Source organism: Dicentrarchus labrax, unplaced genomic scaffold (genome assembly GCF_905237075.1).
Source record: "Dicentrarchus labrax unplaced genomic scaffold, dlabrax2021, whole genome shotgun sequence".
NCBI lineage: Eukaryota > Metazoa > Chordata > Actinopteri > Moronidae > Dicentrarchus > Dicentrarchus labrax.
Window position 1 is genome coordinate 16,690,850 of NW_026136715.1, and position 25,708 is coordinate 16,716,557.

The 25,708-nt window shown below is 41.8% G+C and overlaps 1 protein-coding gene across 1 annotated transcript; it reads left to right on the top strand.

Annotated features, from left to right (window-relative positions):
- Window positions 1–5,375: 5,375 nt before the first annotated feature.
- On the top strand, window positions 5,376–23,902 carry slc6a17 (solute carrier family 6 member 17). Its single transcript, XM_051425405.1, has 12 exons — window positions 5,376–5,806; window positions 9,270–9,692; window positions 12,807–12,964; window positions 15,053–15,179; window positions 16,764–16,945; window positions 17,700–17,810; window positions 18,986–19,227; window positions 19,329–19,521; window positions 20,885–21,077; window positions 21,166–21,325; window positions 22,244–22,406; window positions 22,579–23,902. The coding sequence occupies exons 2-12, from the start codon at window positions 9,392–9,394 to the stop codon at window positions 22,939–22,941; spliced, it is 2,193 nt and encodes a 730-aa protein (XP_051281365.1). The 5' UTR covers window positions 5,376–5,806; window positions 9,270–9,391; the 3' UTR covers window positions 22,942–23,902.
- Window positions 23,903–25,708: the final 1,806 nt, after the last annotated feature.

The following is a 25,708-nucleotide window of genomic DNA, read 5'->3' on the forward strand; positions in this document are numbered from 1 at the left end:
TTAAGCAATATAAATGTCCTTTATAAGATGCATAAAGGTTGAGTATGTGGTAGAGCTGCTGTACTGGATTGCATTAGATTATGGAGGCGTACCTAATAAGTGGCCAGTGGGGTGTACATACATGATGCACAGACTAAACAATGCAGTACGCTGTAAGTGATCATTTGGAGATCAGATTGGAGGTCAGTTTACATTTCTGTCATGTTACTTAGGAACTGCATCAGTTTTGAATTAGCTTGTTGTGTTAAAAGTGGACTAATGCAAAGACCACTCTGCGTTAACAAAAGCCAAAACACATAAAAAGCTCTGTATAGTGCAGTTTGAAACTAAGAATAATATCTGAACAAGATTTTTAAATTCACAAAACTGGCAGGATTTAAATAGACCATTTTTATATCCTCTTCTTCCAAATGCTGTATAAAAAGACTCAATCTAATTTTGTGCAGAATCTGACTTTCTGTCTTAGGCATCTTAGTTTCAGCACTGAAGTCCCTACAGCATGCTGGCTGAGGTATGATAGGCAGAGGAACATGAGTCACCCTGTGGTTTGTTTGTGAGCAGTGGCCTTTATAGGTCCATTAGATGTTCATCCATGAATAAATAAGCTTCACTACATAGGTTTTCTATAGCTGAGTGAAATAATGTTATCCAAGATTGGATTCATAATACAGATATGGCGTGTTGTGTTATTTAAATTTCACTTAACATCCATTGTAGTGGCGGCACAGTGGGGACAATTATGGAAATTTAATTAATAGGATGTTAGTGGAACTGCTTTGGTTGTAATATGGGTTTTACAAAAGTATGACAAAGAAAGACCTCATTACTTCCCCTGTTCTTAATGGCACAGCAGCATCTGCTGTGGTTGAGGCTGGTTAACCAAAAGACAGAGATGGTAGAAAAGCAGGGAGATTGGTTAATACAGCCATAAAATGCACAGACACAAATATACACCCACAACACATACACACACACACACAAACCTAACCTGGTCGTCCCTGGGGGGTGCACATTTATGACAAGAATGCAGCTGACAGGGTCACAATAGCCAGAGTGCAAACATTTTGTTCACAGTCTTTTATGTCGTTACATAAAAGACGGTGTATGCTCTGTTTCTTTAAGCGCTGTAGTGCCCTCCTGGCACCACTCGCCGCGGATTAGTCATCGTGAGGTGGCAGAGAAGTGTCCACAGTCTGAGGTGGACTTTTCACAGGCCACTGACTGGGTCTCTGGGGTTTCGGTATATCATGTCACTGTGTTTAGAAACGGCCCTCTGGTCACAGATATACCTCACTGCTGAGATATTCAGGGTTGTATATGTATCCGTGCAAAAACTATAATCAGAACTATAAATGATGTGAGTTCACATTTTGTTATTTACAGGAACAGCTCTCACTTAATTGTTGTGTTGTTTCCATCCAGGCAAACCAGCTCATGCCTATTAATATCAACAAGGCTCAACGAGTTTTCATTATGCACGGTGAGGATGAATGCACATTGATCTATACGAGCTAGCAGGAAGTCTTGACTGTTTGCGTATTTCTTTTACGCTACAACCTCGAACAGCAGGGCTCTGAGCAGCCATCTGGTATAATGGAGGGCAGGACAAGGAGGGCCAGTGTTCGCACTATATCACCAAAATCTACCGGACATTAACCCTCTCTGAGCCTTACTTTACACTGTATGAAAATGACCAATTAACACATCATTTGTTAAGGTGGCTGGTGGAAGCACTGCAAAATTAAAACAACAGTTGTGACATTTCATTTCACAATTTGTTTATTATGCTCCCAGGAAATGAAACTTTCAGATTTGTTTCTGCCTTTTGCAAATGAAATACACAATCAGGAACCTATATTGTACTATAATATCAATTGCTCCGAAGACACTGCACAATAATTGCATCACATATTCTTCAGAGAATAGAGTGATCAGTGATGTGGTAATCCTGCATGATAAGTTGTCTGATCTATTTCCAGCAGGCCCCTCTCCTCACACACCCACACACACATGCTATATTGACAACCACAGGGCATAAGGCACTAATGGAGGAATTTAGTATGAGTGGTTTGCAGTGCTGTATTTATTCTCCATTTGAACAAGCCCTTATAATAATCATCATCATTACAGAACTCAACCTCTACAAAGCAGTCTTTTCATTTTAAATGAATAATGAATAGGACAATATAAAGAGTGGCCGTAAACGTGATGGACAAATTACATATTTCTCCATACATATGAAGTTTCTGCCACATGTTTGAATGCTGAAATATTTGCAGGATTTTGTAGTTCTAATTGCCTCAAATGTTAACAGACTGTGTCAGCTGAAGTGTCAGCTCTCTGAGCTCATAAAAGCTATTTCTGTCGTAAATTCACTCTCGCTGCGTAGAGTTATCAAACAGTTTTACTGTCTATTCCTGTGGGTGAAGGCCAGACCTCTTCATACTCCTCCTCAGTCTCAAATTCAGTGGCTATTGAACCACACCTAAATGCTGTCTGTTGTCTATAGAGAAACTCTTTATGGTTTCTCACGTTGAAACATCACGGCCATCATGAGTCATCACCTTAATTTTATGTTTATTACGTGGTCTCAAGGCCAAATCTCTGCCATTGATTTTGCCACTGCACATTCATCACAGATGTCGATACGCCGCTTCACCTCTCATGGTCGTGACTTTTGTGTATGTTCCTTTATCTATGGAAGAGTGCTAATGATCCTCTTGTCACTAGAACAGCAGGGATGGGAGATTAAAGGGAAACAGGCAAAGGGCAGTGGAGGAATACTTAATGAGATATCTGTCCGGCAACATTATAGTGTGTATAGTCAGTTTTAGTGAACAAAGAACCACCTTTTTAGTGCTGTTGTATCAGGACAGGTGAGCCAGTGTGGTTACAACTGCCCTGCAGCCTTGTCTTTGTTCTTATTCATGGACAGAAAAGCAGCAGGTAGTCAGTCAGTCAGGGAACTGGCTGAAGCATCCCTCCCTCCTCTTTTTGCCCATCTCTTTCCTATGGCAGCACTCTCACACCCAGAGGGGAGTAGGCAAAGGTGTCAGTACATTGACAGAGTTGGGACTGCACCAATAATCAGGCAAAGGGGGGGAGCAGAGAGAGGAAGGTGAATTGTGAGTGCTGATGAGGCTCAGCTGCACAGAAACACCCCCTGAGACACAGATCAGATTTAGGCCGCCGGTGTTCGTCAGCATGTTTAATTTGTGACCTGGCAACCTGGCTCTCCCGAGACTGGAGATAAGGGCCGGTGCTCCACTGATGGTGAATGGGATTCTCACAATATTATCGGATATGTAAACATATCCACTATTCACAAGTTTCCTCAAAGCTGAAGAATAACATTGAATCCCTTTGAGCAATGTCATATTATCTCCCACCTGTTCCAATGTCAGTTTTCACATCCAGAATAAATATTTGATGGTGCACTCTTGGATTATATTAATGGATATGACTGAAGTCAGTCTTAGGGTGCTGTCTGTCTCTTCTCTATTTACCAGGTCTTTAGCTGTCCAACTTCACAGAACTAAGCCCTTATAGATGGTCTTAATATACCCAGTAAATCACAGCCCAGTCTGGTGGCTCATTACCCCTCCATTCTGTGCTCCAATTTAACAACATGTGAAATATTGAGGCTGAATCCACAGGCCTCACTGCAGCTTCTCCCTCTACATATATACTCTGCTGTGTGAGACAAATAAAAATAATATCACTCAGCTCAAGGTCAAGATGTTTCAGGTCAGAGCTGTAGTGATGGAGAGCTGTGTTGCACTGTGAGTGAAATTTCTCCTGTGGCACCATTTATTAGACATGAAATATGTTTTTTCCCCCCCCTATCCACAGGCCCTCATCCAGTGCCACCTCTCTGACAGTTCTGATCTGCGGTTATTCATGAAGCTTTAAGGTGAGTAATACTGCAGCAGGATTCTAGCTACGATCAGGAGATAGGGCACAATGTGTCTCATGTTGCATAATTTAGAGGTGTGATAAACTACGTGTTTTTACGAGTTGAGTCACACATCAGCACGATGAACCACAGGCAGGAAAACCGACCCAGTGATAAGTTGTGCTTTGGACTTTATTTCAGTGGCTCATTCACAGCCATACTGCAGAACACCAGTAGGTGCTGGAGAAGGGAGGAGGGGAGGGGTGACTAGAAAAGAAAAGAAAAATGCTCACAGGGTGAGTAACCATCATATGATCGGTGGTTGCCATGGCAACTGATCCCAGCAGTCAGCCCTTGGAAAGTGAGTCACATGAGTGAATTGAAGGAGACAGGAAGCATACTGTGCATATATGTTGTCAGTTGATGCAGAATTACTTGTGTGGGTTTGTGAGTTGGGAGGGAGGGATTGTGTGTTTTGGGGGTGTCTTGTGATGGAAACTGAGGATTGCCCCGGGGTTAGTACCTACAGCAGGGTTGGACATGATGTACAGTAGAAACAGGAGCAATCACCGAACAAAATCTGACACTAACACTTTGTGAAACTCACAAATTGTTCTACGCTCTGATGACAGTCCCCATGTTATCAGTAGAAAAGCAAACTGTCACTCTGGATATCTTTCAGTGTCTGACACACTAGTAACACGTTCCAGCTCAAAATACTCTAATCCCTCAAACAGGATCTGTGTCGTTGTTTGCCATGAGTTTCTCTCTGAAACACCTGACACTCTGAATTGAACGATGGTCTGAGTTGTCAAATCTCACCTTTGAGTTGTCTGAATAATTATCAATTGGGAAAACAATTACATAGCAAAATAGCAAAAACAAGCTCATGCAAACTTCTCTGTTGTCTATTTTGTGAAAATAAAAAGCCACCCAGAGAGCCAGGAGAAGAATTATGGAGTGTGGAGCCATGGCAGACAGAGCCAAGGGCAGAATAAATTGCTGGTGTCAGAGAGAAAAATGACTGTGCCACAAATTATCTGCACTTGAGAAACGTCCATTAGAAAGCACTGTCTTTTCACGCCTGTTACATTACTGTGGGCACAACAGCGCAGTCTGACATGTCTATTAGGTATTAACATCTGGCACCTCCTCTGTAATGGAGGTAAACTGTGTCAAGGTAGCTCCCATCAGCGTAAAAGCAATGTGGGGAAACTGAGATGTTCATTTCTTGTTCTAATTCTGCATATATTAGTAGTAGTAATAATAATAATAGTCGTCATTCAGTTTTCATTAAGGTTGCTGGGGACGCATTTTGTCCAACCCAAACACCTTTTGCACAATCAGTATACAATTCATTAGTTTGATGCATTCTGATTGCAGGCTACCTGTGTGACGCCCTTATTACCGTCCTGTGAACACTGCAGATGTAGTTTTTTTTTTTTTTTTAGGATCAACTGCTGACGTGCGCACGAGCGGGTGAGTCAAACCTGCGTCAGACTTCGTCGTGAGTGACTTTCCATAGTAATTTCTTCACCCTATGGGGAGCTGATTTATCCCACAACACAGCCATAACCACGTGGAAACCAGAGACCAGAGGTGCGAGCAGCTGCTCTTTTAGCAGAGCTGCAGAACATCGCTGAAGCGCCGGAGTGAGATACACAGTTGCAATAAGCCATTACCTGTTCAAGTTAATGTGATTATAGTAAAGCAAACTTGTGGCAAGCGTTGAGCTCCTGCGTCAGACTTTACGCACTATGCGCCCTGTGTGACTGGAAGCTGTGTGATATCGCATCTCTTTGCGCGCAGAGATGTTGCACACGGATCCAGTGCCTGAATGAAGATACCGAACATCACGTTGGATTCATACACAGACTCGGACGTTGTAACCCGTTCCGCACAACACACAAGGTAAGAGTGACGGTCTTGTAAGCATTTTCGCAATTTCCCCGTTTTAGATGTGTGTTTGTTTCTCTGTAACGATTAAATGGTTGGTCGTGAATCGCTCCAGCAACCAGCGATAACCCCCGCATCCTCCCTCCCAAAAATAAAATACAATCTGGAATTGACTTGACAGAGACGAGCGTCAGCTTTCATCTCATCACCTGACAGATGCTGATTTCGCCGCAACATTGACGGTGAGCGTCGCTCATTAATCCTCCGTGTATGACGATGCCGCGCCATGTGTGTCCACATTCGGCTCGAATATGTCAAATTCTGTGGGACTGATGATCACCCGCTGACGTTGTTTGCGTCTCCGCATTGCTGTTATTAAGTGATTCATTTGACCTTGACAAGACATCAGAGGTTATACCCACGCAGAGAGTCACTCCTCAAGCTGTGGTAAATATATGGGCCTGAGGATGCCTTAACGTGGCCATGCAGGTGCTGCTTTGTACCTGTCAGAATCAGTTTGTTTTTCAGGATCAAATCCCACTGGTGGGGGGGCAGTGGAATTCATCAATACTGGGTGGCATCTGTCCATACCATATATTTTACAGTGACACCATTTTCTAGAATTGAATCTGTCTGTGATGGCTGCAATAGATCCCACGACAGACCATCACGGGCAGCTTTTGCTACAATCTATCACCCCCTCTCAGTCCTGTCACAGCAGCTCCGTGTTATTTGCAGCTGACCCTCAGGGGATATCAAGTCCGTCCATTTGAGATGGTGAGAGGAGAGATAGGCGACCACTGATGCTGCGGCAGGGGTGGGATTTCAATTTTGCAGGAAGAGCCATCGCTTAGCAACCAGACTAGATAAAAGTGAGAGCATATCTTTGTAGGAGAAACAGACAACCTGTGCTGTTACATCATTAACACCAAACTGTCTATGGAGAATTAGGATTATATGGTTCCAGGAAACACACATCTGGGGGTCTCTTAGCACCACTCCCATTTCTGTGAAAAGTAAATACATACAGCCCTCTCTGCAGCACCTTTTTCCATTCCACCGTTGCATTTTATTCTCTTCAGTACACTTTTATCCTGAAAAAAACCAAACTTGCCACTCACTATGTTTCCCTCACATGGAGATTGATTTCTGAGTCATAATCTGTAAGATTGTCTTGCACTGTGTGTGAAGCCCTGCTGTCTGTTATGTGCCATCTGTGTCAGCACATACTGTGAAACTCTGAAAGTTTGCATCAACATTGAAAACTTTCACTGCACATGATTAGAAAGCCAAAGTGAGAATCTTATTGGCCATTCATAAGAAAAGTAGAGTAAAACATTGTGTGAACGGTCTTTGAGAGCTCAAAATAACCCCCAAAACTCTGCAGCTTGGCCAGAAAAACATTTTTGTTTGCAAACATGCATTTCATTGCTTCACACCTCATTTGGAGAGTGTTCGATGATGACTCATTATTGTGTAGTTGTAGACTGCTGTTGGAAAGGTCACTGCAGTTCTGGGATCTGTGCGGAGCTCGGAGGCTAGGAGCTGCTGCGTGTCGTGACTGCAGGGGCTTATTGCCACTGTTGAGGAATGTGATGTGCGTGCTGCTGGTGCGGCCTCTGGGTGGGCTTAGAGTCCTGCCGGCTGGCAACCGTTCTTCAGAAGTCACTGTGAATAAAAACCCAGCTCTGCTCTCAGTCCGCTGCATCTGTTTTCAGATTAGAGGCCTTGTCTCTAGATCAAACACCTCTGGCTTCTATTCTCTGCCTCTGAACTACCAGAGTGAAAAGACAGATCTCGTCCATCCCACACAGCTGAAGTCTGGTTTCTGTTGTTTTCTGCTCTCTTAACCAAGGTTGTCTGCATCATTCATTGTTATGCTGACCTTTAGTTAATGAGTTAATGTATAGTAAATGCTAATTGTCTCACAATGTTTTCATGGGTCTTCGAGGGTCAAGTGTCTTTTCATGGACAAGTATTTCATGCTTGCAGCTACAAATTTCCATTTTAATTTAAGAGGATTAAATCTCCGGTGTTTACCCACAGTGTTGAATAGCGGAGGTGGGCCACCTCGCCAGAACTAAAGACCTCCTCATTATACATTAGAAAAGGGCAGAGGTGCTATTATTTCGAGTTATAACGAAGTAAGCTCTGCCTGAGGCTACATTGGCCACTGCTAGCATAACACACCTGAATCTCCAACCGAACTGTAGGCATTTAAGTTGCATTGTAAGTAATGTAGCACCATGTTTTATCAGGGAAGAAGGAAATGAATGAAAAAGACCATATCTCTGGTTCTGCTGTATCGATTTTGATCATATTTGTTTCCTAAGTCTAGGAGTGGAATACTAAATCGGTGCTCTTTCAATCAGTGCGTTTAGCCCGTTATCAAGATGACAAGATGTGTCAGGATCTGGGTGGCTAACTGCTTGTGATTAAACAATAACTTTAAAATCCTCATATATGCAGGAGAATCAGACCTTCTATAATTTCTGACACAGTGACTCTTAAATTGTGTTGTTGTCTACACCAGTTTCTCTCAAGGGAGGCAGCACAAACAGGATTGTAGGATTATTAGTGGATTTTTGCAAAGGGCCTCTTAAAAGGTATCACATGCCAGAGAATTTGGAGAGACTAACTTTCCAGTAAGGTTTTCTCTTTAGGAAATAATACAGTTCATTCAGGAGCGCTGGACTATCAGACTCTTTCATCACAGCCTCTGAAATCTTAAAACAACCTGCAGACAAGATGTTGAATCTGTGTGATGAGAAACAAATACGGACACTAATAACTGATGAAATCTGAGGCTTTGGTTTTATTGCATTGCATTCTCCTGAGACCAGCAGTCACACACACACACAGACACAGACACAGACACACTGCTGTTGATGCTATTCACATGACTCAACTTTAGTATAATGGGCTCTGCTGTGAAATGGATTGTAATTCAATCTTTGGGTCTCATTCACCATAATGAAGTGGATTACTGAAATACCTCACTTATGGCTCTCAAGTGCTGCAGTTTTACTGACATTTTGAAATGTTTTATGTGCAAAGTAGAAAGCAGGAAAAGCAGTTCACACCATTCTGAACAGAAATTGATAAAGTCACTTATCAAAAGTCTAGCTCCTGAACTGTTTTCCTGTGATGTTGTGAAGGGTCTTAAACAAATAATCACAGTAGTATGACTTATTTTTGTCTTCCAAGACATAGAGCCAGTTAAAGGTTAATCAATAATTCTATATCTATGTGGTCTTCAGTGCTAATAGCAACTGGCCTTTTACTCTTTTAAATGCTGAAACAATTTTTCGATGGTCATTCACTTAGTTTTAAATGTTGTTCATTTATCTTGGGACTCTTGGGTCTTTATATGAGAGTGTTATGTTATAATTACATTTTATGGTTTAGCAGAAAAAGTTCTTAACTTATTCATAAGCAGTTACATTTCCTGTTTGTCTCCAACCCTTTCTCTTCACAGATTTAAGAAAAAGGCACAACTTTCTTTCCCTGCTTCCTCCTGATCTCCCTCCAGTCAGTCCCCTTTGGTTCTCCTACTTGCCTCCAACACCCTTAGCCTGAAGGAGCTCCTGTGTTGCAGCTATGCCAAAGAACACCAAGGTGACCCAGCGGGAGCACAGCAATGAGCCGGTCACTGAGTCAGTGGCTGACCTGCTGTCCCTGGAGCACCCCATGGACTATAAGAGCAGTCAGATGAGCATGGGTCTGAGTCCTGGATCTACTGCTCCAGTAAAGGCCCTGCTGCCCTCCCCTGACCCAGACGCTGAAGACGGCCGACCGGCCTGGAACAACAAGCTAGAGTACATCCTGGCCCAGGTGGGCTTTTCTGTGGGCCTGGGTAACGTCTGGAGGTTCCCCTACCTTTGCCAGAAGAACGGTGGAGGTAGGTGGATGACATGTCTACATGATTTTATTGCATTTTAACAGTTCAGTGTCTGTCTGAATCACATAAACTTGGAAGTTTTGCATCGCCCAATGTGCAAAGCCTAGTAACACTTCCCAGGTTTGGATGTCGGATCCTGATTGGGCCACCCATGGTGAACATGTGTCCCCCTAGGCTGCTGAGTAATTGTTAACAACGAGAAATGTTGTGCTGAGTCAATGCTGCTAATGTGACTTCTTTTTATTAGTTCTGTAAAATCCTCAATGAAATAAGCTGCCAGATGGGAGTAGTTAACTTAATAGCATGTAACGATTTTGATTTTATCCTTTTGTTCGAGCATGGGATTTGCATTTTCCTGTCTGCAGTTTTGTCCAGGAGCTTCTTTGCCTGCCAACTGTTTGTTGAGACATGATTTGATTGAGAATGCCCACTGGTGTCTGTGATTTGCGTGAAATTGAATGCTGTATTGCGCTATCTCATAAAAACGTTCATTTGGATCACATTATAGACAGAAATACATCAGCGATTTCAACTAATTGAGTTCTTCTTTCCTCTAACAGATAAAGTCAATAAGTCCTGTTATGTATTTTCTGTCTGTTGTTGTACTTGACACAAACACACACACAACACTAACCCAATTACTCTTCCCAGCATGTAAACATTTTGCCCAAGGACAAACCAGTGTGTTGACAGTTTCAACCACCTAAAATGATGCACTCGTCCAAACTGCCACAACATTTTAGCACTGTACAACATTATTCTGGACCATTAACCATCTGCTTGTTTTAGACAGTCAGAAGAGTAAGTGTTGTGCTTACACACAGCAAATTGGCTTTTCTAAAATAATCCAGGATATAATAAAGATTCAAATTTTCTCTGCCTCCATCTTCATTAATTTTGATTAAAGGAATAGTTTGACTATTTTACATGTCATTTTGCATACATTTCAGGCTATACCAATTTCCTGTACACATCACGGTGCGTGCTGTACCTTTCTCACCATTCTCGTGTGTCTAATATCTCAATGTCCATTCAGTGTCCTGCTCAGTTTGCCTACTGACGGAGCTGCAGCCTCTTCCTACTTGATAAATTGCGTCCTGTCAGCCAATTAGCCAACTAATCGTGCAAGTCAGAGGGCCAGTCTCTTCAACATTTCTCAGACTTTGCGAACTTGTGCTGTCAGCAGCTACAGGATGAGATCATTTTTCCTCAGCAGGATGAGGGAACATTGGGGGTCTGGTACAACGCAGTGAGGTTTAGTCTTTATTTGCTTTTCTTGCAGGTTTCTCAGCCTTATCTCTTTGCTATTATGATTTGCTGGTATTGTGGTGAGATGAGAGGGTGTTGATGACTAAGATGGAGGAAGTGGAAGAGTAAACACTGATTTCCTGCGCTTTCAGACATTGTTGGTTCTACCTTGTGTGGGAGGTGTGTGTAAAGAGGGTATTTGAAATGCATGATATAACAAAGCTGGATCATTTTAATCAGAGTGTGTGCATGTACTTGTGTGTGTATCCCCCACTGAATTTTGACTCCGTAGGCGGTGCTGCATTGTCTCGTCCAGGCTTGTTTCAAGATGTCTCTTGTCCATCCTTGTTTAGTTTTCACCGTTTCTTGTCAAGCAAAGGTTTTTGTCTTAAATCACAAAGGCTCATCTTAAAAGGAAATGAACAACAATCTATCACAAAACAAAATAATGTTAGATAGTCCACGACAAAACAAAAAAGAGACATCTTTAGAGTAAATCTTTTGTCAGGACAAATGATAGACCCCCAACCAGCTTCTAGCTGCTTCTTTAATGTTCTTTATGAAACTATGAAGGCAAAGTGATGATAGGAGGCATAATAGGAAATTGTTCATCCTCTGGGGAGTATGATTGTGCCTGATTGTTTTTTATTTAACAATACTTGGATTAATCCAATAGTATCCATGTGTTTCTCTCAACATCAAATCTAGGACAAACTAATATACAATGATACTTGCCTCCTTGATCTCCTGTACAGTCACATAAATATCTCTTCTCTGAAATGAACAGATTGTGAGTACTACACATACATTTATACAGATTTGCTTTGTACACAGGGCTGAGCTAAACAAAATGACAAGTCAGACAATCACTCAGTCTTAAACAGTCAGTAGCTATTAGACTGCTGGTTATCATCAAGCTCATTGTTCCAATCATGAAGATCCATATCCTTAAATCTTAGGTTAACCTGAAACTTTATGGTTTTCTGGTTTTGTATTTCCATGATTGTGCCATAAATATGATAGCCTACCTTCTTCAAGAATATGTTTTCAACCAAAGAAAGATCAAGGTGTCGTTAAAATTAACAGGAATCATCCTCTACATGCTATATGCTATATGATCTGACCACTTCCTTGTTGCTGGTGGGTTAAAAAACTGGCTGAAGTGCCAAATCTGTAAGGAATAACAATAAGAGGCAGCTTACCAACCTATCTCCTCACTAACATGTTTTGCTTTTCTCTGTTCTGTGTCTCTGCTCCCCAGAATAGACATCAAAGATCAGTAAAAGTAGGCAGCAACACAGCAGTCACTTCTAACAGTCCAGATAATAATACCACTATGTAACATGACACTGTGTCCCTGTCTTTGTTTCCTTTGTCTGCTGCTAGCTCTAATGGCCAATCACGACATGATCAGTATTTTTGATCAAGTCAAACGTCATTTGTTTTTAGTCTGGAAACAGGCTGCTCCTTCCAGGCGTCCATCAGTTGGAGCCCATCCTCTCTCGCTGCGGATGGTTTTGTCACCATGGTGCCCCTTCATGTCTTGACGTAAGCAGGACTGGACGTGACTTGTTGTCTTTGAGTGCCTGATGCTTTTCTCTCTATTGTCCTTTCTGCAAAAAAGATGGACACATCTGACAAAGTGTTGAATGGAAGTTGACTGACAAAGAAAGAGAGTAAGAAGTGTGATGGAAAGAAGAAGAAAAATAGAGCCTAACAAAGAGAATTTAACAAAGTCCCTTCTGCTGTTTTATAATAAGCTTTAGTCCTTCCCTATGCATGGATTGCAAACAAAGAATAATTCAGATAACCGATGTAGCTGTACACTCAGTAATGCCACCATCCTCTATCCCTCCTCTGTCTCAGGTGCATATCTGGTTCCCTACTTTATTCTGCTCATCCTCATCGGCATCCCCTTGTTCTTCCTGGAGCTGGCGGTGGGTCAGAGGATCCGGCGTGGCAGCATCGGGGTGTGGAACTACGTCTACCCACAGCTGGGAGGCATCGGGGTCTCTAGTCTGATGGTAAGAGACAACATTAACTCACTAACCATTTAACTCTTCATACTGGTTGCACTTAACAATGAGGCATAATGGAGGGGCCGCTGGTTCTGGAACAGTTTTTCTTCATTCTTGAATGTAACTTGAATTTCTCCTACGGGGGATTAATAAAGGTACATCTTATCTTATTTTATTTCGTCCTGTTAAAAATTAAAATAGTGAATTAATCCTCAGATTATAAAATCAGTTTTCACAGAATTTTAAGCTCTGTGATTCTTGATAAAATAAATTGAGACTGTTCTATAACCAGTTCAAAACTCCTTGTAGTAGCTTTAATATTTTGGACTGACTAACGACTTATCCGAGCTTCAGAAGAGCTCCAACTGTCAGTAACATTGTACATGGGAAAAATGAACTGGACTCATCCTTTCAGAACAAGTGGTGCCGAAACTACCTCCTAACACTTCAGAACTTTAGGGTTTACAGGTTGTCACTAATGTGTTGATTGATGGCTGTAGCTATTTTGTCTACAGCCATTAATGCAACTCTGAGAGCATGCTAATATGCTCACAGTGACAATGCTAACAGGCTTATGTTTAGCAAGTAAAACCATGACCTTGTTCACCATCTCAGTGTAGTGCAATAGTATACTAACATTTATTGTTCTATTGACTATTGTTTTCACGTTTGTCTTGAAAATGAGACCTTCATCTCCATGAGACTGCCTGACTAAAATAAAGCACTAAAAACAAAGTACAGCTGAGGTTGACGGGAGTGTTATTAATTTTAGAGGTATTTGGTCACAAACAAAAGTATTTGATAAACAGAAAATCTGACTTGATTATGGAGCTAGATGAAAAGCTAAAGGATCACCACAGTCATTGTCACAATTCATCCTCAGGGGTACATGAAGGTCTGTACCAAAGCATGAAATCATGTCAATTACAATGTAATTCAGTGGTTTACGCAGTGAAGAATATGTTTGTTTTGCTGCATGAGTGGTTGGAGAAGTTTATACTTTTCCCCCAATGAAAACTTCCCATTAAAATCCATTGCAAGTGACATGATTTCAAGTTGACCACAGCAGCTCTCTCCACTCACCTGTCTCTTTAATGTCTTCAACTGATTACAATGTTTGAGTGCCTACCTTCTGCAGGAAGGCTGATTTATTAATAACCTACTAATATTTGATGCGTTATTATTAGTGGAAAAACCCATGACATTTTTTTTCCACTTTACAGCGAGCCATTGAGGCTGGTAAACAATGAATGAAGCTACAGTTACAAAAGATATACACCAACCAAAGGGGCCCTTTGTGGCCTCACAAACCGTTTTTAATGGCTTAGCACTGATTTGTTAAACATTAATAAATGATTGAATTACCACTAATAAACCTATTGGACTGTAAAATGCCATAAACAGCTTTAGAGAAATGCAATGGGTATTTGGGACCAAGATCACCAACTGTTATTGCATTGATGTAGTGTCTAAGATAGTAATTTTCCCTCTTTCACCTCTCGACTCAGAGTAAGACATGTCATGTGCAGAGACAATAGATGTGCTGTACAACTGCCTCTGCCTGCTCATATTACTTCCTCTTGAAGTTTTACAGCAAGCTGCATGCAAAGACAAGCACAGACCACTGTCATAATCTGTCCCCATCATTTGCAGGAGTAGTGACCCATCATGTCCCCATCCCATCAGCGTCATCCGCCTAAAACATAGTCAGTCAGTGGCTGAGTCAGTCAGTCAGTGATCTACTGCGTCAGTCTTTCTGATAGTGATTTCATCAATCTGGTGCAAAAGAGAGGAGGGAGATGCCTGGCCTGGGGCAGTGAGGCGTGTGGCAGCCCGGATGTGGCAGAGGGAGATTCAGCAGCTATAAATACCTTCTCATAGAGGACCCTAGACTTGGCTACTGAGAGCAAACAGCTCAATAATTCATACACACACTGACTTAAGCTGTATACTCAACGGCTGTGCCCTGACTCAAGAAGAGGCGTTCACCTCAACAAACTGCATGCTGTATGTCCCCTGTGCTGTTTGTGTTTGTACATTTGTGTGGTTTTTAGGAGTAATACGTTGTTTTGTTTTTCTCTCATGTTCCCTCAGGTTTGCGGTTTTGTTGGCCTCTATTATAATGTGATTATCGGCTGGAGCATCTTCTATTTCTTCCAGTCCTTCCAGTATCCACTGCCTTGGGCTGAATGCCCCTTCGAGAGAAATGGAACCCAAGCCAGTGAGTGCACAACACAGCTGAAACTGTAATAGAGAAGAACACCTGACAAAACAAAAGACACCACGTAGAGGAAAAATGAATACTACAGAGTCCTGCAGGACTATTCCATATTCAGTATCTCAGCAGATGCAAACACACACATGCTGCTCAGTTCTATGCAGGACGGTGCTTAAAGCTGCAGAACGTGTCTTTGCATTGAACAGCTTGCCTCGCTGCGGCTCTGCAGTCAAGCAGCAGTGTTTCTGCAGGCTAACAGAAAAGTGTTTGTGCTGTCTCTATGGCTGAGATTGCCCTGCGCTTCATCCTACAGAGCAGCTCTGTCGGCGAGGCCAGTCAGATGCTACGACCCAGCTGACAGCGTTAGTACTCCGAATGGCTGGGAAGCCGGTAGCCTGTGTTGGAGGCACTTGCAGGATCGGGCAGAGTAAAGGGCATCAGCTTTCATTAGCATTCGAGGGCAGGATGTCAACTCTGCTTATGATTGTGAATGCAGCGGGGATGCTGTGGAGCGTCCAATAGGATTTAGTTAAGCTATGTGCAGTGGTGGAATTATGCAATTAAGAAGCACTTGTAGTTGTTTTGCTCCTTGTACTATGGTACTTCCTACTCCACTACAATTATCTAACAGTTAGCGGTACTTGTTACTTTGCAGATTAAAGGTACTCTGTGGAGTTTTTGACTAATACTGCAATGGAGCAATGTTTCACTGAGTGGTTGCCCCCTTTTCCGTCTCTCGTGCATGCACATGCAGAGGCATATGCACACAGACCTGAGTGACATGCTCCATGGTCTCGTCAATGGTTTCACACTATTTCACTGACAACGGGTGGCGGTAATGCACCAATAAACACAGATATGCACCAGCAAAGGCAGGGAAGACGAATACTGCGAGTAAGCAAACATTTTTCAAAAATCTTTTAAACATTTCACATTCAAAACACTCAGAAATCTCCATATTAGCAGGTATTTTTTGTCAGTTATTGAGTCTGAAAAGTAGAACAATCTGACAATGCAGAGAGTAATAAGAGAATAATTTTCCAGAAATTAGTTTCTGTATCTTGAAATAAGAGAAAATGAGAGAGAATAATGTTCCACTTATGTTGATACATTCCAGTAGTAGATTCAAAAATATGAGTCGGTATTACAATTTAAGCACACAGCAGTGTTATTATTATTATTATAAATTATCTAAACATTGACTAGCAACATCATTAAAATACTGCTTACACACACACACACACACACACACACACACACACAAATGCACCAGTAATAATAAATCAATTTATATAATCAACATTTAAAAAGGAACCTTTCTGCATGATGTGTTACTTTTAGTACTTTTAAGTACATTTTGCTGCTCATACCTTTGTACTTTTAGTCGGGGGACATGACATTTTGGTTTTGTCACTTTTACAAGTAATTTCAAAAGTACTTCTTCCACCACTGGCTATTTTAAAATACATTTATATGACAGGTAAAATGAAATATTTAAAGTTTTCTGCAAAACAACAAATTGTATGTGTGCACACTGTAATAGCGCTGTTTATTCCATTTCTCTCTCTTTCCTCGTTGCTGTTGTAGTTGTTGTGCCGGAGTGTGAGAAGAGCTCGGCCACCACTTACTTCTGGTACCGCCAGACTCTCAACATCACCAGCTCCATCGATGACACAGGCGGCCTGAACTGGAAGATGACCCTGTGCCTGCTGGTAGCTTGGATCCTGGTCTGCCTGGCTGTCATTAAGGGCATCCAGTCCTCTGGGAAGGTATGGGGTCTCCATGGCTTCACAGCAGGGGCCAATCCTGCAAACTATAGAGATTACCAAACCATAGACTGGATAAAGAGGCACACAATAAATAATTCTAACAAAAGCTCAGAAGCTTTTCAATTCTATTTTTAATCGATGATTCATCCATATCAGTTTTATTCACTTTGCTAATGCTTTTCAGTCAAAGGTAAAATGCTCAAGCCTGTCATCAGCATTAGTCTATTTTTGGATCTCATCTATATTATGGAAGAGAGACACATGCAACATTAATAAGCTTAAACTGAACCAAGCAAAGACTGGTTCAGGATGCAGATGGAAAATGCTCCTTTTGGCAACAACTGGAACAACATCCTGTAATCTTGATCCAGGGAGTGAGTCATATACCACAGCGCAACATCCAGCCCACATTTTCAATAGGAAAATACACGGATCGCCAAGGTTTGACACGGTTTTTTGAACACCAAACTTAGTAATCCAATTATCATAGTCAGTACTGCAATGCTTCCCCGAAATGCTGTAGGAAGGATTTTTGACTCATCTCTCAAAACCTCAAGGAGTCCACTCCACATTTGGTAAGATTTCACAGATTCAGTGCCAAGCAAACACAAAGCAGTTTTGAGATTGATTCATCGTGAGTGTGTGTGTGTGCGTGTGTGTGTGCATGGTTGCAGTCTGGTCCTCATCCATGTGAGAGGCCTCAGAAAAGCGTGACCATGGCAACACTGTATAATGTAATCTCTCTCTCTCTTAGGTGATGTACTTCAGCTCTCTCTTCCCATATGTGGTGCTTTTCTGTTTCCTGGTGCGAGGTTTGCTGCTGAAGGGAGCAGTGGACGGCATCGCCCACATGTTCACCCCTAAGGTGAGAGAAAATCGGCAGGTTTGGGCCAAAAAAGAAGCAATTCTCAAAACAGGATTGCCTCAGCAGGATTGCAGTCTGTAGTGATTTGCTGTGGTCCTATAAAATGTATTATTGGTGTGCTGGAGGGGAAAATTTGTGTTTAAGCTTGCTGCTGTTTTGGTCTGCATTCATTCATGGACTGTTCACTGCTAAACAGATGTGTAAGAAAAATGACAGTTTGTCTATGCAAGCTGTTCAGCTGCTTTACCACCAAGGCCATTCAGATCCACTCATATGAAAATGCCATCAATGTCCTCATGGTGTCATGTGTTGGGTTGATGTCTCCCTCTAGTGGTGAATACGTATAACTACATACACAAATTGACACTGAATAGCATCATTACTTACTCTGACAAAATGAAATTAACTTTTTTATTTGCTCTATAATATAATAATATGTAATGTGAATTATTTTGTAGTCTGCTGATGTCAAATGTCAAAGGAGGCCTCAAGTCATCATCAGTTTTCTAATGAAGTTGAAAGTTCACTTCACAGTATAAGATATATTGCAAAATAAATAAATGCATGGATCTCTTTGTTTTGCATTATGAAAGCTTAAAAGATATATTATTTGTAGTAGTCACACTTTTACATAATATTTCCTTTTCCAGTTTCAGTTCACAAGGCTCACATCTGGGTCTGTTATAATGAACTCATGTTGCTTGGCCAACTATTGTTCAAACCCACAGAACTTTATTTATTTTTTTATTTATTAAAGTTATTTTTTTGACCTTTTATTGCATGGTTGCGGCTGGGGGTGGGGGGTGGTGGAGGGAGGGGGGATGAAACGCAGCAGAGGGCTGCAGGTTGGATTCGAGCCCTGGGCTGCTACCGCAAGGACTCAGCCTTGGTACATGGGCCGCCAGCTCTACCCACTGAGCTAACTGGGCGCTCCACAGAGCTTTATTTTTAATTCTGTTCCCAAACCCAATGCTTCCAAAGATACCGAATGTGCTGAATTTCAGGGGGACATATAGAATAATGCACAAAACATGGTGTCATCAGTTTGCTAGAGAATATATATGAAATGTGACGGGAGAGTATCAATGTTCAACAGGGTTTAAAGAGCATAAATGACGATAAATATGACCGTATCTGTGACTAATCTCTGTGACATTTCCCTTTCTGCTCTCCAGCTGGAAAAGATGTTGGAGCCACAGGTTTGGAGAGAAGCAGCCACGCAGGTCTTCTTCGCCCTCGGTCTGGGCTTCGGAGGCGTCATCGCTTTCTCCAGCTACAATAAGCGAGACAACAACTGCCACTTTGATGCAGCGCTGGTCTCCATCATCAACTTTGTTACCTCCATCCTGGCCACTTTAGTTGTGTTTGCTGTCCTGGGGTTCAAGGCGAACGTCATGAACGAGAAGTGTGTTGTCGAGTGAGTACGTCATACTGTAACAAACCTGACCGGTCTCCCCTTGCCAGCTGTCACTCACTAACACATCCCTTTTCTCTGCATCTCTAATTTCCTGTGTGCAGCAATGCAGAGAAGATCCTGGGCTTTCTAAACACAGGTGTGCTGAGCAAAGAGCTCATCCCTCCTCACATCAACTTCTCCCACCTGTCTTCAGAGGACTACGCAGAAATGTACGCTGTCATTAAGACAGTGAAGGAGGACAGCTTTGGCCAGATGGGCCTGGACGCCTGTTTGCTGGAGGACGAACTCAACAAGGTCAGAATGGGAGAGTCCACGAGCTGAAATGAGAACGAAATGATCGTTGACGATTTCTGAATAATCATGTAGTTTATGTTTAAGAGATTATTACACAACAAGATGCCTTAAGACATAAAAAGTAAGAGAGGAAAGGTTAGGTTTAAAATACCATCATGCGAAGCAAAGTAGTGTTTAATCAATCAATCAGTTTGACAATTGATTCATTGTTTCAGTCATTTTTCAAGTGTCTCAAATGCAAAAATTTGATGTTTTTCATTTTCATATATTATATTAAATGAAATTTCTTACAAAACTAGCAACAATCACTTTGGACTTGTACTTGAAATTATAATGACCATGATTAAATTTAAAAATTGTATTTTATATATTCAACGATTAATTGATTAGAAAAATAATTGGCAGACAAATCTTTAATGAAAATAATTTTCCCTTACAGCCCCAGTTCCTGTTTTTTTCTATTGAAGGACATCTCTTAGTGTATTATTGTACCTATTGAGTGACCACTTACCACAGAATACATAAAAAACAATATTTTGAGTATTTTTTACTGTGTCAGAAGCATAAAGACAATGTACTGTTGTTGTGGTTAGCTGCAGTTCCTTCAACACTGATTTTGAATCATGTTAAATAAGTTTGAGGTGTCCTGTCATCTAACTGGGAATTAGCATTTTCCATGGCCATAGTTTAAAGCCTTAAATTGCTTCGCTGTAAGTTTGCTCGTCACTGTCAAGGCTCAACAGGTAATTGCTTATAAGAGCTTTATCAGTGAGTAGGAAAATAAAACTACTTTGCAGGTGATGAAGTTGAGCTATACCCACAATGCATAGTTTCCTCTTTCATAACAGTGATACTGTTTGTCACAGGTGGGAAGTAACGCAGTACTAAATAGTAAATACTTTGTTACTGTACTTAAGTAGTTTATTATGTATCCTTACTTTACTTAGTTATGTATTTATTTTTCTGTACTTTCTACGTTTTCAAAACAGGCTCATTACTTTAGTTTGAATGTATTTGAGGGGAATTATAACCAATACTACTACTACTACTATTATTATTATTATTATGGTTCTTGTTGTTGTTGTTGTATGTCACGCATGACAGACATAACATGATGAAAATTATGTAAAAGACTAAACATACGAGGGAGATCAACCCTATTTGAAGTTTCAATTAGCTTTGAACAGAAACAGCTGTTAAAAATGTGTCCTTTACTTAAGCATACTTTTTACTTTTATACTTTGAGCCTTAAATGGCTGCACTAGAGTTAATGTACAAAAAAATGGAATTAAGAGAAGGATTTTCCACATAGGATCACTCACTTCCTTTAACCACTGTAACCCGTCTTCTGTCTGTCCTACAGGCGGTTCAGGGCACTGGCCTGGCGTTCATCGCCTTCACAGAGGCCATGACACATTTTCCTGCCAGTCCCTTCTGGTCTGTCATGTTCTTCTTCATGCTGATTAACTTGGGTCTGGGAAGCATGATCGGCACAATGACCGGCATCACCACACCCATACTGGATGCTTTCAAGATCCGCAAAGAGATCCTGTGTGGTGAGCTGTCTCAACTCTAACTCAAATCTCTTGTATGCAAATGAGATATTTGTGATTCTTAATGGATGTTTCTTCTTCTCTTTGTCAGTGGCCTGCTGTATCATAGCCTTCCTGTTAGGCCTGTTGTTTGTGCAGCGTTCAGGCAACTACTTTGTTGCCATGTTTGACGACTACTCAGCTGGTTTGCCTCTCACTGTGGTTGTGATCCTGGAGAACATCTCTGTAGCCTGGATCTATGGCACTAAGAGGTAACTCAACTGAATATGTATGAAGTCATTTTTGGATTTTAGTCATTTTCAGGTGGCATGTTTAGTGCCTCTAGACATTTCCGGTGTCTGATGAGTTTGGGAAAAGAACTGCAGTATGTGACTAGCCATATACTGCTGTATACTTCATTTCAAATTCACAAAAAAATCTAAACAATTTTAGCCATACTAGTGGTATGGCTCGAAGGGATAGTAATACAGGTCGGTCAGACGTTCATGATTCCCATCAGCCTCAGTCTTTGTGTTTAGTGCTATTAGCAAATGTTGACATTTTTCTGCAATACAGAGCAGCTTACACGGCAAACTAAAATGGTGAACAGAGTAAACATTTCCTGCTAAATATAAAAATGAATATAACTTTGTCATTGTGTGCACTGTGACATTACCATTTAGCTCAAAGCAACGCTGTGTCTAAATGTAGCCTCACAGAGCTATTAGCATGACTGTAGAAGCTTTGTCTGTATCTAAAATGGCAAGATATTTATTGTTGTCACTTTATTTGAGCATCCAAATTCTGAGTGCAATTATCAACGCAATGCTTCAGATTTTATAGATAAACCTGTCAGTAATGATGCATAATGATTAATAAATGTCCAAAATCTCAATATACTTCTCACTATAGTGTCTGCATGGACACATGAAGGGAAGTAGGGGTGCTGAGGAGGCTGCAATAAAAACCATTAGTTCAACTTTTGATTTTCTCCTTTCTTACTGTGATTTATATGCAAAGTGCAGGAGTATTTGTAGTGGGGAAGAGGTTTAACATCCAACCATTGCAGTCCATCTAAGGTGTCCAATTCCAGGACTCTGGTATTGTGAATGTTTGCTCATTGGCACGGCCAATTGGGCTTAGACCGTAAATAATAATTCCTTCCCACTCTTTATTTCCTTTCCTCACAGGTTCATGCAGGACCTGGAGGACATGCTTGGTTTCAGGCCATACTCCTTCTACTACTACATGTGGAGGTACGTGTCGCCAGCTATCCTGGTGGTGCTCATTGCCGCCACAGTCATTGAGATGGCCATCAGTCCAGCAGGATACAACGCCTGGGTGGAGGCTGAGGTTAGTGTTCAGTTTCTCTTGTGTTTGTGTGTTTACTGAAATAACAAAATACAGAGAGTGGGAAAGTAGATAAACAAAGAGGCAAAGTAGATGATTACTCTATAAATGCCCTTCTTCTCTTTCCTCTCTTTTTTAACTTTTTTCCCTTTCCTCTTCCCTTTTTCTTTGCCAGGGCGCAGAGAGTTTTCATAGCTACCCTCCCTGGGCTTTAGCCATGGCCTACTCCCTCATCGTGGTGGCCATGCTGCCTTTACCCATCGTCTACATCGTCCGCCACTTCAACCTGATCTCAGACGGCTCCAACAAGCTGTCAGTCTCCTACCGTAAAGGCATGATGAAGGACATCTCCAACCTCGAAGAGCAGGACGAGCAGCGCTTCATCCTCAGCAAGAACCCCAGCGAGGCTCCTTCACCGATGCCCGCCCACCGTGCTTACTTAGGCCCCGGCGGCACACAGGAGATGACCAACACCAACTATGGCACCAGCACCAAGACGGGCTACCAGAACATCGGCTCGCCTGAGTCTGAGCTATGATCCACTGAGCTCATCGATCCTCTCGTCCACTAAACCCCGGGCCCTGCTTGGAGAGAGGGAGACAGAGGAAGAAAGGGAGGAACAGAGGAAATCAAGAGGGAGAGAAAATCCACTGGTCATTGTTGCAGCGTTCATCCCACCTTAACCCCCAGAACTGAATCCCTCTATCCCTCCCTTTTCTGCTCCATCGCTCCTTGCCTGTGGTTCTTCCCTTCTTCCCCGCCGTAGGATCTGTGCCGATAACTGCCTGTCAATCTCAGCTGTAATGAGGGGATCATGAAAGTGTGAGTCCCACCAGATATGACGACCTTTTCCCATCTGTCAAGGTATTACAGGGGCAGAGATTGAGGGACAGAGAGAGGAACAGAGGAAGGAATGAGGCTTTGAAAGGCTCACTGAGGGCTCAGATACAGGCTTTGTTTTGTAATAAGTTCTGGCCAAGGTTACGGAGTGTGCAATGCTAAAATGCTTTAGGTTGTACTGAACCATAATCCCATGTGATCACCAGTTTGGAGAAGGTTATTTTTGAGACAGCTGGATGTTCCTAGATCTGGGCAATCCTCATCTTTTTCTGGTTCAGCTGTAGAGGATTGTTATTTGTGGGGATAGGATGGAAGGAGACACAGAAAAAAACCTGTGTATCACCGTATGAGAACACTCCTCATCTAGAAAACAATATTGCGTCCATAACAGTATGTAATGTGTGATTCTGATAGTGTGAACAGTGTTACAAGCACATTACATCTTTAAGTTTATTGTGCCTATCATGCATCAGCAATAATAACTAGTCAAAGTAGGGTCGTTATAAAACTGTGGATCTCCTTCTATCCCTACTTCCCCACTGATGTAGAATACTGTACATATGTGTTGTGCAATAGTCCAAGATGTCACAGTAAATCGTGTATATACAGCACAGTCGTGTGAGGGGAAAAGCTTCACCTCTTCATTCTTTCCCAGCGAACACCGAAGCACAGACATCCACTATCATTAGAGCATCTCTGAGCCTTAAAACAGAGCAGCACTTTTCTTTTAAACAGCCCCTCTCTCTTCGACAAACAAGGCTCTGGAGTTGTTGCCAACAAACGCTGCACACGTCATCTCTGTGCTGTTCCAGTCGCAGCTGGCCTAGACAAAGCTGTTCTATTTTAATCAATCATTTAAATCAAGCGTTTCCATTTTAATCAATGCCGTAGAAGGGCAGAGGTGGCGGTGCACGAGCTGAGATAAGCAGAGTGGCTTGTGTTTTATGAGCTTCACGCTGTCTGTGTTCGAGAGGCAGGAAGGAATTGGAAACGTGAGTTTTGTCTGTGTGTACGTGCAGATGTGCACGCACGTGAGTGTGTTGTCTGCCACTGAATGAGAGCTCCCGATGACCCTGCCTCTTTAAAAATAGAGCAGCGTTACCCAGGGGAAGCCGTGGCAACGCACCATAGATACAGATCCTCTTCTGATGTGGAGGAGGAAGAGGAGAGAGGACACCTTGCTTTGTCTGCTCCACCTGCACAGCTGTTTGTTCAGTAATACAGAGATTAGCCATTTTACTGTCCTACAAGAATATATCTCTACTCTTGTTACAGTGCGTTGAGTAAGAGGTTCACTGCCATGCCGTGCTGTGGATTTATCATACTTCATCCCTAAGAGGATGATGTTTGGGTTTAATTGTACATTCCTCAAATTGTGACCACTACGGGCATCATTTCATGATCACTACAATCTACACTTTGATGTCTTTTTGTGAACTGAAGCGTAAAAACTAAAGCCTTTTTTAATTTTTAAAGTATAATATTGTATGACAATGTATGTTTTAGGAGTATAATGTGGAAAATGTACTGTGATATAAATGTTTGGAATAAGTGGTAATACACAGATTTCCCCACTGGGTGTCTCTGCTGGCCAGTGGAGAAGCCAATAACACGCTCTCTCAGTCTGGTGGCCCCTCCCTGAGACAACACCAATACTTGAGACTGAACAGATGTAGTGTGAAGCACAGTCAGGCACATTGTTTGGTGCCTGAACAGCATCTCTGTTGTCTGTTTACCTTATGCTTTTGTCATTTTGTTTTGTTGATTTTATAGTGTGTTTGTGTAGAGTTTGGACCAATGTCTTGTCTCATTCACTTGAGCACTTTAATTAGGTGAAGACCCTGGAGTTGATTTGACAAAAGCTTTGTGGAGTTTAAACATTAATCACAAGAATGCTGTCACAGAATATGTTTAGGTAGCAATATTTAGAGACAGACAGAGAGGGGGGGCAAGGCTGTGGGGCTATTTTCACCACAAAATTTGAGCATTTTGACAAGTTATAATGCGGCATCTTATGTTCAAAGCGTGTTTATATGTTCAATGTTGTCCTATTATCATGACAGTGTTTGATGCTTCCGTGCCATTGGCTGGCACTGCTAGGTCCTCCCTATTTTACGTGATGTAAGTGCTGACCCATTGTTGTGGTCATGTGGCCTCTAACATGGCTCTTGCATCTGCTCAGGTTTCAGGCTACAGTACCTAGTACTTAGTAGTGCCTACAGTAGCTGTGATGTGTTGTGTGGCATATACGCATAAACATACATATATATATATATTATATATACTGATTTACTTAAGTGGTGAATGGTATCATTCCATACCATAAAAACCCTTTGTACCATCTATTTTTTATCTGTCTTTCATAGATTTGTATGTTATTTAACATTCTGTTATCACATATGTTGTAAAACAAAACAATAGAATAACGAAGGGATTTGTCTCTCCCTAAATCACAGGAAAAGTAG